Source organism: Zonotrichia leucophrys, chromosome 8, assembly GCF_028769735.1.
Source record: "Zonotrichia leucophrys gambelii isolate GWCS_2022_RI chromosome 8, RI_Zleu_2.0, whole genome shotgun sequence".
Classification (NCBI taxonomy): Eukaryota; Metazoa; Chordata; class Aves; order Passeriformes; family Passerellidae; genus Zonotrichia; species Zonotrichia leucophrys.
The window spans coordinates 14740249-14754078 of record NC_088178.1 but is presented as its reverse complement, the minus strand read 5'-3'; the positions used below and the strand labels follow the sequence as shown (position 1 = coordinate 14754078).

The 13830-nt window shown below is 35.1% G+C and overlaps 1 protein-coding gene across 1 annotated transcript in view; it reads right to left on the bottom strand.

The window, feature by feature from the left end:
• Positions 1–13830, bottom strand: part of HFM1 (helicase for meiosis 1) — a 98986-nt gene that overhangs the window by 12808 nt on the left and 72348 nt on the right. Inside the window, exons 8-24 of the mRNA XM_064719951.1 lie at positions 13256–13521; positions 11732–11779; positions 10495–10565; positions 9888–10020; positions 8478–8629; positions 8048–8125; positions 7743–7904; positions 7112–7312; positions 6942–7030; positions 6259–6302; positions 6067–6168; positions 4565–4710; positions 4057–4151; positions 3157–3290; positions 2202–2249; positions 913–993; positions 196–287 (exon numbers count right to left, since the gene is read on the bottom strand). Of these exons, the coding sequence (XP_064576021.1) occupies positions 196–287; positions 913–993; positions 2202–2249; positions 3157–3290; positions 4057–4151; positions 4565–4710; positions 6067–6168; positions 6259–6302; positions 6942–7030; positions 7112–7312; positions 7743–7904; positions 8048–8125; positions 8478–8629; positions 9888–10020; positions 10495–10565; positions 11732–11779; positions 13256–13521 (1942 nt within the window). The remainder of the gene's footprint in view (positions 1–195; positions 288–912; positions 994–2201; positions 2250–3156; positions 3291–4056; positions 4152–4564; positions 4711–6066; positions 6169–6258; positions 6303–6941; positions 7031–7111; positions 7313–7742; positions 7905–8047; positions 8126–8477; positions 8630–9887; positions 10021–10494; positions 10566–11731; positions 11780–13255; positions 13522–13830) is intronic.

The following is a 13830-nucleotide window of genomic DNA, read 5'->3' as shown; positions in this document are numbered from 1 at the left end:
AAGAAAGAGTTGGAAATCAAAAGATCTCAAAGTACAAAGTCTCAAAAATACTCCATATAGAATTTAATTAGATGTATTCTCTAAAACTTTATACAAACAAAGCCTGACTCTTTAAAATAAATAACACCTTACACTTCTTTTCTTAGACTGTTTAAAAATAATTGAACATATGTAATTAAAAAAACCTCAAATTACCAATTCATTTAGTGTCTCAGTCCCCTTCATTGTGAAAAACTGCTTCACTGTATCAAATGCAATGTAATACCACGCCATTAATCTTCCAGTGTCTGTAAAAGAAGAATATACCATAAACAATAAGTATGTCAAGTATATTTTAGTGGCTTAGAGTTTTTAAAGCCACAAAATTAAATTAATTTTCTTATTGCAGGCCTCTGTGAGATTTACCCCCACTACTCAGTATGTCATTGTCCCCAGCTGTGAGATGGACATGACTGATCCAATGACAGAGTGGCAGACAGAGCCATGTGCCAGTGGCAATTCTCTCCAATGGACATGGAGTCCCACTAACACACCAGGCAGGGAACTGTGGTTGCCAAGAAGCCAAACACCTCTAGCAGGGGAGTCCAGAGAACAGCAGGTATTGATAAAACCTCTCCTTCCTTGCACTGTGCCACAAGCAATTATCCTGACACAGTGTTCTGCAATCTTCTAATCTGCAACAAATTTTCAGCAACAAGAGATCTATTCATGAAACAAGATTAAGAGAGTGAACATCCACAACTTGGTCAAGAAACTTGTCCAAATATTCTACTCAAAAAGTCCCTCAGATTTTACTCTCTACTACATTTATGTACTCTTATTAATGAGTCACAAGGGTAGCTGAGATCCTTCACAGTTCACTACTATCTCTACATCACTTCTGAAAATTAATTTATTTGAAATAAGTATTACCTGTGGGTTTGAAATTATTTGCTTCATCCATCCTGATCAAATCAAAAGCTGATAAATCATTTAAGTTCTTCAGACACAGTTCTGTCAAAAATTTGAAAAATGTTTTCTGCATGTACTAAAAATACCTTATCCATGTACAAACCACAAACATCATCATCAAATGGTATGAATGTATACCCAAGTAATTCCACTGAACACAAGTAAAGGTTTTGGAATCCTCCTATTAAAGTTGGTGGTTAACTTTTCTCTGGGGAAACTCACTGGAAGATAATTGATAAGGACAAGCCAACTCTTTTTCAGTAAGGCAAAAGTTGTAAAGGAAAAGAAACTAGATGCTGGAATATAGGCTGCCATATTCAATTCTGAATGACAGATCAGAGAACCCACAAGCACTTATACAAAAGACTTTTGCTACCCAGCTAACACTGAAATGGTTCTGGGCATTTTATCTGTCCATGTTTTCATGGACCAGACTCTCCTCCAGATATTTTAGCTCCAAATGGTCTGGATGGACATGAGGAGTTTCACTGAAGAAAGAAAATTGTATTTGTAGATTTGCAGAACTTGATAGCAAGTACTCTTTTATAAATATACTAACATTTAAAGTACCAGAAAACTTACATTAAAACAAATTAACAAAACAAAACCACCTGAAGAGTTGTATGCTATTTCTGTATTTAAAGTTAATAGGCACCAATTCCCAGATGATTTTGTCCACTGTATATTTTCTAATGGAATTGCAAATAGCTAAAATGCAGTATTTTTAAAAAAAGGTTAATAACTGGGTTTTATTCAAGTGTTAGCAAAAAAAGCCTCTTAAATTCATGCAATTTTAAATTGTTTCTAGACCGGGCAAAGATGTTTACATTTTATATCCTTTGTTTTCAAGGCTAAATTTATGAATGGAAGATGACATTTTCTGAAAATAACTTTTTTGAAAGTATAGTAACAGAAATTAATGAAAGCAATTGAGATCATTGAAAGGAAAATTAGGAAGAATGATAATCAAAATTAAAGTGTTCTGCTTCATATTTCTGAATATGTATATGGAGATGAGGTAGGTAAAGGCATTTAATGATTTTCCTCTCCCCAAGAAAATTTCTTCTACCAGTTAAAAGGTACTGATAGTATTTCAAAAACATTAATAACAAAATAGAATTAATAACATACAGTTAACTACATTTGTCCTGCAAATAGCTCCATTGAAATTAATGGACATAGATAATAAACACGGGTGAACCTGCCCTAAATTGTAACATTTTACTGAAAAAAGCTAAGAAGCCACTTACCTTGTAATTTTGCTTCAATTCCAACTTTATCTAATCCAGATGAAAAACCTTAATGGCAAAGACAAAAGTTTTAACCTAACATATCATAACCTAGTACTATCATACACTTCCTCCTCAATGTCATCACCCATTAAAACTGATTTGCTGAATTTTAGGAAGCAGACAAATACCCCAAAGTGTAATATGTGGGAATATTTATTATACTGCAGACAAGTCAGAAGTCTTACAAGGTGTAACTCTCTAAGTATCAGTAAGAGACTTGTAGAACAGATGTGCAAAGGTAAAAGCTGCAAACATTCCCACATGTAAAATATCAAGAGTCCTAAAAGTTTCAGGAATGTCAGTAGAAACTTCCAGGTACAGTTTTCTTATTTTGGGATATAGGAAGCCACCTAAATTGTAATACCCATTCAAGTACTAGATGTGCTATGTTCCAGCTATAAATCCTTATAAAAATTGTCTACAGCAATTACCCAATGACTTCAAAATCAGGGGTAGAGCAAGTGGGCAAGAACAAAGGTATGGTCAGGGCTGGGGACTGGGATAATGTTCTGGACAAGACAAACTGAAGACGTTGGAATTAAGATAACTAGAATTTTATTCTAGAAAAAATGATCAAATACTAGACTAGTCTTTTTCTTAGCAGATTACATATTCAGCAGTGCAAAATACATTATGGCTTGATATTGTATTAATACATGGTCCAGCATATTAAGATAAAAAGAAACGGATTATGAAGTTGTAAATGGCTTCTTCACAGTTTTAAAATGTTATACCATGCTGAAACTCCCACTGCTTATGTTAAAGAACAAAATGTTACAGGCCACATTGCACATCTTGTTTTCATCACATTATGAAATAACAGTCCCTAAGAAAATTATAGAAACAAGTAATATGGACAGAACACATCCTAATGCCATAGTTAGAGGAATTAAAGAAATAAAACCAAACAAACCATAGTGAGTTGGATTTTTTAAGGCTCTAATGTACAAGAATGTTGATCGTATCCATTCCAAAGCTACGCTGACATCCGTGACAGTATGTAGCACTATTTCTGCATTTAAGTGTTCAACAAGGTGCCTGTGCAAGCTAGTGCAAAAAACAACACTTAAGGACATTTTCCAACGAGCAATACACAAATTGCTAAAACTAATTTTTGGGAATAAACAAAATCAAACAAACCCCTCCTCCCAAACCACAACTGTTCACTGTAATCAGTGAAATTGATGGAACACAGTAAAGATTATGTAAGTAATCAACATATAATTTGTTTATTATGGCCTAATGCCAAGCAAGCAAAAATAAACTGTCAACTGTGAAGTCCGACATTTACTAGAAAATAAAGTTACATACATTTAAAAATTACAGCATAGACATTCTGTGCTGTTGATATTCTAAATATATTTGAAAAATTAAATGTTAACAAAAGCAAATGAGTAAAATTTCTTATTTTACCTTTTACCATCCTAACTTTCCCACATATTTCTCATGATAATCTGTTAACAGTAAATATAGGTCTAGTACTTCCCAGACTCTATAATCTGGAAATTCAGATTGGGCTGCATTAAATTCCTGCTCTCTGTCTTTGTAATAAATACTCTTTCAGCTTCCTCAGTTTTCCAGCAGGAATCTAATTTTTCTTTTGATCTTAAGATGTCCTAAAGATTCTTTTGGCTGATAAAAAAAGAGACCACTAACTACTGAATAGCTTGGCTTTATTTTCCTTAATTCTTTCTTAACTTCTTCTAAATGGACAAAAGCAGAGCGCAAAACCCATGTGAAGAAAAACACATTCTGTAGAAACTCTGAAGTTTAGCTACTATCTACAGAGTTTGATAAAAACATACTTAGTTACCTGCTCTCTATTATATCAGCACCATTTAACATCTGGACATATCTCTCCCTGGTGCTGCAACGAGTCATGATAACTGCTGTGGCGGTAGTGTCAAACTGGAAAATAAAACCCCACATAAAAGCTGCTCTTCAGTTCTTATTAAAAAACACAGTTGAATATGCATCACATACCTGCTGAATCCACTAAAACTCTTTTCTCAAAATCCTGTCTGAAATGTTACTGTATGCCAGTTTTCTACTTTTTCTCTAATCCTCATTCACTATGTAACCCAAATGTAATCTTCAGATCTTTTTCTACTGCAAGGTGAAGCAGTGATTTTTGATGGACAATACAAAAGTAAACGGATTTCTTTCTCAACAGAAAAGTTACCTAGGAGTAATTTAAATATTAATAACCCTTTAAAAACCAAATGCTGCAGTAAAATTCCTGGCATTGTACTTTCTTCTGCAAGAATAGCTTCTATTAATATGTCTATAGACAGCATCAATAAAATAAAACATTCACTTACCTGAGGCCTTCCAGCTCTCCCAATCATTTGCAGAATATCAGTTTCACTGTACTCTTGAAACACTCCTCCAACATAATGCATTGTGGATTTTATAACCACCAGGTGTGCAGGCAGATTGACTCCCATAGCTAAGGTGCTAGTAGTAACTACATCAGATCAAAGTATATGAACACCATCAAAATGTCTGGCAGACTCTAATCAAGCAGCAAGTAGGCAACTTAACTCTTGATGCCTAAGAGTTCTTAGTTTCTAGTGGAATCAGTGGGCACCACAAAGCAATGATGTAAATTACAGACAAGTACTTACATAACAGTTTCTGTGTATCTGATCATCAGCATTCATTTGTTCTCATATTCTTTAACAAATTACATCCCAGATACTTTCACTTAAACATTGCTTTATACTTGGAGATAATCCAGAATATGATCCATGTTCAATATAACAGACACACAATGGAGAAACTTTACTCTTATTTCTTCAAAGATATGTATTTGAATAGAACCATGGCTTCATCTTGCCTAGTAGTGGTCAATATTAAGATACATTTTTTGAAATCATCAGTCATTAGCATTGTTTATACCCATGGCACCAAACCAGAACCACCACCAATACTACCACAGCACTTTACCAATACACACTCTCACACAGAAAACATCAGTCAAGTATGTGGCAAGTGATCTTACACTCATGTTTCCTAATTCACTTTCTCCAGAGAATATATGGAGTGGCAAGAATTCAACACAGAAAGCCAGTCAAATGGGTCAGCTGATATTACTATTCTGCTAGGAAAACAAAGGATTATTGAAATTTCCAATTCTTTTGGAAACGAAATGAAAATTAAAATTAGTAATTAAATTATTTTTTCTTATGATCATTGTATCAGGAAAGAAAAAAATCCACAAATCATTTAGTGTTGTATATGAGCCACACAGACAATTCCCCATAGGGTCTGGATGTTTTTTTTACAGGAAAAGAAAGCCCAGATGAGATGAGACAATCACACCTAAGATCTCTTCTCATTTCACATAACAACAGATGGAATACTTCTTAGGGACCTCCCCATCAGTCACAACACCTTGCATGGGAGTTTGAAAATAGCATCCTGCCCACCTAAGATGCATAAACGTAGATTATTACCTCCAGGGAAGCCACAGGTGCAAAAAAAACCTCTTGGAAACTCAGAGGAAAGATTCACTAGCACAGAACTCTCCACCTCAATGGGAGGGCTCAGTGGTAGGAAAAGGAAACAGACATGGCCAGACCTACATGGACATGGGATGGGGATGACCTCCATGTGTGCTGAAAAGAAGTTCTATGGTCTTTAGTAACAGTGCATATGTAGGCTCACAAGGTAAAAGTACATGGGAAACACAAAAACACCTTCACCTGGATTTCACAACTTCCAAAGGTTAAGCAAACTACAGAACCATAAAATATTACTTCCAAACTGCAATCTTCTCAGGATACAAAAATGAAATTTTGGCTAAGTTAATTTTACTTACAAAGTACTGGCAAGTCTCCTACAGTAAAAGCTCCTTCAATTATTTTTCTGTCTGAGATCTCCATACCCGCATGATGATAAGCCACGCCGTAGGTCAAAAGCTCTGATAATGAAATTATATATACATCATTTGACTAGGTTTTCTCAAGCAAATATTCAATCACAAAACAGAGAAGTTGTAGGTTATATTTACCTCTCAGTTTGGAGTCCTTCAATGAATTTGCAAACCCCTGTAATCTATCCAACACATACAAACAACAAAAAAACAAATTAAAAAATATACCTTCTTTGGTTATTTTCAACCACCCTTCCCATCCTCAGAGAGAACAGATTGACTCTCTGGGGCAGCTGTTGCAGCTTTTTGAGCCTGGTCATCTTTCCAAGTGACAATCAACAATCTTTATGTGTTGTTCACATAAAGCAAATTAGATCATATTTTAGTCCCAAAGCCAGGAGTAGCTTCTGCAGCTGCCATGACTAGGCAACCCTGAAGTAAATAATAATTAATATGGCTGTATTTATTAACAGTATCTGAAAAAATAAAGACAACTTAAAAAATTACTAAAGTCACACCCAATTCAACTATTCATATGCTTAATATTTGCATTACAAGGTCTTGAGGGCCATAAGAATTAGCATTTTTATATTCAGAAAGCAGCTTTGAGAAACAAGGTTTGTGAAAGGAATCCTAAAATTCTGAGAAGCAAATAAAACTTCCCAAAAAGAGCACCAATTTACGAAAAAGAATGTCAATTGTGATGATTTTGTTGCACAGTCCTCTGCTAGAAACTGTATTAGCTCAACAGCTTTCTTCACAGATATCACAGGTTTACTAAAATGTACAAACACTTATTTCCAATTTAAATAGAAAAATACCTTTGTTTCTGTTCTATACTCAGTAGAAATTTAGCATCTTTTGCAAGAACAGAAGCAGCCTGCTGTACTCCTTTTCTTGTGGCACAAAACTATAAATAAAAGATATTTTTTTGAATCAAAACTTTCAAGAAAGAAATAATTTCAAACATGATAAAAAAAAGCTGCTGTACCACAAGTGCTGGTTTTTGCTCCGCGTATGTTTGTATAATGCTAGCGACCTTGTAGTTAAGAGTTAAGTCAAATTTGAATTCTGTCTGATTGTCACTGCAAGGAAAACCAAGCACAATTTTGCGTAGCTTCACTGGTCGTTGATCCTCATCTATTTTCAGGCACACAGCAGGCATCTTACTATCTGAAAGCCATTCTGCAATCTTTAAAAAAAGTAGAACAGAAAACATAAATTTCTTCTTTTAATTGTGTTCCAGCTCTAATAGCATCACAGAAAAATTAACTTAGCTTTTTCACATGTAAACTACTAACATATTTTTTTATATTTTAAAATAACAGGTGAGGGTCTGCTTTTTGCAGGACCAATATAATTTAAACTGAAATCTCTAGTCTGTTGTGATTTGCACGTAAGAGGCAAAAATCACAAGTAGAAATCTAAAACTAAAGCATGTCCATACATGGCTGACATTTCCATATGGTTGAAGGCAATATTACATTAGCAGCAGCCTCATAGCTGTCTTCAGATGACAGCTTAGAAATTACTATTTTGCTATCAATCTAAAATTGTAATTCCCGACAAATTTTATAAAACACAACTCCATTGATCAAAATGCATTAAAATGTAACTCTTACATCTTGAGTATTTGGGATTGTTGCAGAAACAGCTACAAATCTCAAGGGAGGAACAGTGTCATGTTTCTCTAAGTGACGCCAAAGAGAAGACTGAACAGTTTTCATCCGACTGACTACAACTTCCAAAGTTGCGCCGCGGCTTTCATCCTTTATAACGTGTACCTATCAGGAATTTCAAAAGATGTGCTAAATATTTTCCAGTTACAATCTAGACATGTGCTAAATACATTTAATACTTTCTAAGGTTCCTTTTTATCTTCACAAAAGATAAAAAGCAGTGCATAAATCCTCATTAATTTTCTTACCTCATCGATGAGAAACAGTCGCACAAGCTGGACTATAGAGTTGTCTCTCCACCTTCTAGTCATGCTATCCCACTTTTCCTTGGAGGAAAAAAACAACACATCAAAACAACAACAGAAGCTGAAAGATGTTTTAAATGCCAACACAAGCCACAACTACAGTACATGGAGACATGCCTAAATAAATCTTTAAACAGAAACAGATTAATTCAAGCTAATGCCATCTATGTTTCATCTGGCACATTATTATATTACTAGCTTTTGTTTATATGAACTGAGAGCGTGTACACCAGTGTGCAGACAAACAAAAGGATCATAAAATTACTGTATATTACCAAAAAAAAAAAAACCAGCAGTCCTTGCAGCATACAATTGGAAGACCACTAATTTCTGTTTATTCTAAGTTCTTGTAAGAACTGGGAATGAAACCTACAGGAGTAGTGATGATAATGTCAGCATGATGTATTTCAAATAAATCATCCATCAGTGTATCTCCTGTCAACTCCTTGCAGGTGAGTCCTATAGGTCCAAATTTTTCTTTCCAGTCATCAAAACGCTGACTGCATAGAGCTTTTATTGGAGCCACTAAAAACAACACCAAATAATGAGAATTAAATCAGGAAAACTAAATCTTCAACTGTATTAGAAATGTATGCATTAAGTTTCTTTAGTAAGATTCCTTCTTGAATTTAATTTCCCTAATTTTCTGCTTTGCTTCCAGAACCATAAAATCTGTAACTGGTGTTCCTGTTCTTATTATCTTGCGCCATGTGCACAATCAATGTTGAGCTTTGGGCCCCAGTTCTTCCCATCAGCAAGCAGAAACAGAACCCTTTAATTAAAATTATTTATGCTCTCTCTTAATCCTTTATCCTGTTGGGTTTGATTTTTTTTTTTTTTTTGCAGTACCACATGGAAACAATCATTCAGCTATCAAAGGTTTTCTCACAGATGGAAGAAACCACAGGAAATACATATTTTCTAATGGAACATCATACAAATACAACCTTTTCCCAGTTAGGAATGATTTGAATACTCTGTATTCAGAGAACAAAGTATAAGTGAGAAACCATCCAAGAGCAAGAGACAGACCTTTATTTCTTCTGGTTTTCTATCAAAATCAAATGGACAGTTAGCTGTAGGGTCATATGAAGCAGCTAACACAGCAGGTAGCAGTTCTCATGAACAGAGTCCTAAAACAATCTACTTATATTTTTTTTTTTCTGAGAATACACACTGTACTTTCGCAGACTCTTTTTTCCCAGAAATCAGCTATCATTCTCAATAAGGATGGATATTAACAATACATGTAACTGGTGTGAGTATCCCCAAGTATTTTCATATTTCCTCACAGATCAGTTAAATTCACAAAGATCACAGTTCTGGTGCCTCTGAGGTAGTATCCAGAAAATAGCAGGAAACTTTGCCAGGTAAGTGAATACTGAAAAATTTGATCCTCATCTCAGAGCAACAGCCAGCCATACAAAAGATAGTGTCAGCCAGAAACCATGCATTAAGAATGTTTTTTAATTTCCTTTGCCTCCTCCTTACCTTTTTGTGTACATCTCACCTTCTTGGAGGACAAACTTATACAGGACTTCCTAATTTTTATTTGCATAAGCAATGCTGAACACTACAATTACACAGTGCTGTTAAATACTGATAATAATTACAATGGTACCACAAATAAACACTAAATCAACTTTTTAAAGAATGAAGCAGGTTGCAATACCTTAATGTACTTAATCTCAATATTATTCCTGGACTCACTCCAGATCTCTGAATTCCCAGAATGGCATTTTCTGTTCTGTCACCAAAATATTTAAAGCTGCATAATACTTACTGTAAACAACTTTAATGTTTAACCAAGGCAGTGGGGCTTCCATGAGTAATCTGGTAATAGCTAGTTCGAACATTACAGTCTTTCCAGAGCCAGTTGGAGCACAAATCACAAAGTTCCTATCTGTATATAAAAGCTAGCAAAGAATTGTCCTGTTAAGTTTTCAATAATGAAAAATGCAAGATTTGCATGACTGTGCTTCCTTTTCACATATTTTATCCTTCATCACCTTAGAAGCCAAGTGTGTCCATGTCAAGCTCCCTCATTTTCCTCTGACAAGATTGATCTTCCCTCTTTCCTCCTCTGCACTGTCACTCACCCATGTCACTCATTCACCCAATCCTTCCTCCTCCCTGCAAATATATTACCAATCTGTATGCATAAATATAATTCTCATCCTAACATAAAAGTATTTTAAATTGAGAAAAACACTTTTTAAAGTTCTTCTGGTCTCTTCTCTCAGCTAAGCACAACCCTGGTAAACTATGCCAGGAAGAGGTTCTAGATATATTATAGTTTTCTAATCTCTTTTATGTTCTGAATATCAAAGTCCCACTTAAATTTATCTACAAAGCACTACTTGCAGCTGCAGTTTATGTTCCATACTTACATCATCCAAAGCTTTTGACTGTGCATAGTTAAAATATGGGAACTCCTTAAAAATACTTCTAAATTGGGTTGCTTGAGAGCATTAAGGAATTTAAAACACTAGAGCATAAATTATAAAATTGTAGGAATGTAAATGCATCTTGTCCTTGCAATCTAAATGCAAACTTAAAACATACCACAATATTACACAGGCTTGTAAAATGTTATCCAAAAGTAACCTATTAAATGATTCAGTAGTTTTAGATTCTTGGTGTGCCATATACAAAGAAAGAAACAGTTTTCCATATCACTGAAAAAACCTCAACTTATTTGAACCAAAGCAGTTAAAAATGGGTAAAGAAAAGCAAGTAACATTAGAATAAAGAAAATAAGGATTTAAAAAAAATACTTATTTAAAATCCCCGCTCTAAATAAGTGATTTATTTTCAAACTACAAAGCATTAATGATCCTTCACTGGTAAATTCAAAACAATGGAATTCTTACTAATTCTGAAAACTGTGACTTTTTAAACTATTTACATGAATTTAAGGTGTCTAAATTTAGACATTTCCTCTTCCTGATATTTAACCTACCATTTGACAGGTTCCTAGAAACAAAATATTGAAAAGAGTGTGTTAAAAACCCAGAAGTTTGATAGATATAGATGAATACTTAATTATATTTCATGTTCAAGGTAGGGCCAAGAAGAAAGAAAATTATGGTAAAGTCTGCTTAAAGAATGGAAATACAGTATAGGCACACTACAACATAGGTACAAGACTAACAAGGAATATGTTAAATTAATTTTCTTCTAAGAAAATGGGACAGAAAGTATGATACAGTTTTCTTATAAGCCTAAATAAGAATTAATTTTTCCTTTATTTAAATTGTATGGAGATATAGGTGTACATGTGTGTTTGCATAGAAAATGTCTGATATATATATTATGCAAATTAAAATTTTACATTTTATATTTTATAAAGAATGTTTTGAGGATAAAATTTGAACATTTGAAATAAGAACAAGCTTTCTTAGGAATGAATGATCTACAAGTTGTCTTATTTCAGTCTTGTTTTGGAAGTCAAAAGAAACACGTATTAAACATTTGATTCCCAGCATTATGCTGGGAAAGTAAAGTGAAAACTATTACAATGTAATGCATTAATTTCTATGCCTACAAATCAAACAAAATAATTTTGCAAATGTAAAAGCACTGTAATAAAATCAGGAAAACCAGACCCAGCAAATACAAGGATACGTATTTCCGTAACAGCCCTCAAAATTTCCAGTTTTCTTCGTGTAGTTCCTAAAGAAGTAAAAAACAGTGCATTTATAAAATAAGACTCATTTTCAGCCAATAACCATGAAAAGTATTTTCCTGACCCCAAGTTGTGTTCTGTAAGGAGTTTCAAGGCTGCAAGAAGGTCCAGGTGATAGAAAGGAGAAGATGGGATAGACAGTGAGGTCACTAGCTCATCATTTAGAAAGGCCATAGTGGTGGCCCTTTCATGAACTCACTCCAGTTTCAGGGTATCTTGCATGTACCAGAGACTCAAACCTTGATGCAGTATCCAGTTGTGGCCTCAGAAGTGCCAAGAAAGGGATAATCACTTCTCTAAACCTCCTAGCTTTGTTCACACGGCCCAGGATGCTGGTGCCTTTGTTACTGCAGGGACACACTGCTCACTCAAGCTCAGCAAGCTGCTCGCCAGGCGCCGGGCACTGTTCCACGAGCTGCCCTCAGTCACACCCTCCCAGAGGAACGCAGGGGTTCTTCTCTTTCCCTGGGGCAGGACTGTGGATTTGTTCCTGCTGAATCTGATGAGGTTGCTGTCAGCCCCTGCTGCAGAGCACACCCTGCAGCACTCCCCTAGGCTCTGGCACTGGGGCAGTGTGAGCCATTCAGCACCCTGAGCCTGGCCAGCCACTCTGGCACCAGGCAGCGGCTGATGCACTCCCGGTGCCCCTGTGGGTACCAGAACGCTGTGGGAGCGCTTTCCAGCCTCTCTGTGGGCTGAACACCCTCGCTGAAGGCAAAGTGAGCGGTGCCCACTGCTGTCCTCTCACCCACAAATCCAATCACCACTGCTCGTACAGCAATCAGAGGAATAACCTTGCTTCCCATTCCTGACCTGCTTCCAAATCCCATCCTAAGCCACTGCTCTGCCCTACATTTTTCTGCTAGAACTCATTTTCTATCCATATTTCTGTAGTAGTCAGGCATATAAGGTACATTCCACAGGCGTCTCATGTCCTAAAAAGTTTAACATCTAGAAATAAACGGCACTTACTTAAAAACTATTAAAAGCCAAAAATAATTTCTAAACCATGTATTTTATAATTTCATCAAAATCTCACCACTTCCCTCCATTTTCTAGATATCTCCTACTTAAAATATATTTGTACAAAGATACAAATATGAGCCACACCACAAATAAACATTTAATTTTCAATTTCTATTTTGAAATTATTTGAAACTCTTTACCACACAAAGTGAAAAGGCTGGCTTTTTTCAAATTGTTGAGGGGATGTGAAATCACATTTTCAAACAGGTTTACATGACTTAGCACTTCTGAAAATGTGAATCTTCTTCATATAGCCACTTCATATTAAACAACAATGCAATCAAGTTCCACAGGACTGCAATACATTCTATCAATTTTACTCAATTATCTCACTTTGAGCTGGTGGGAAAACTCTTCCTCAGATCTTGGATACCCTTTATTATATACCAAAGACAGACAATGGACTATTTTTCTTGAAATAGAGTAAAAATAATTACCTGTCACATCCAGAATCTCTGAAGCATTAGAAAATGATTGAATTTTAATTCCATTTTCAGACACAATCTCCTCATTATTTACCCTATGCAAAGTAAAATCTGAGTCTTTAGTTATTGGAGTATGATGATTATTCCTCAAAAAACCTTCTTGTGTCACTTCTTTCATGTTTTCACTTGTATTTAGGTAAGTACCAATTTCTTTCACATCAACAGAACCAGCTTTAAATTCTGTATTTTTATGCACATTGCCAGACTTTTTAAATAAGCTGCAAAAGACCCAAAATTTTCATTAGCTCGTTGTAATGTTACAATTTATCTAATATTTGAAAAATACTAGATATACAATTGTATTAGCAGCAGAACTAGTAGGATAAATAGTAAAATTTTATCTAACTTTATGTAATCTGACCTAAACACTCCTTCCAAGATACATTTTAACTTCACTTTCATTGCAGAAAGAACATGAAAGAATAAATTGCTTGTGCAGATGGGCTCTGACTCCTAATAGCAGATTAATTCTCAGTTTCTGCATCATTAAAACCAACAGAGACATCCAGGTTCTGAGGAATGGGAGG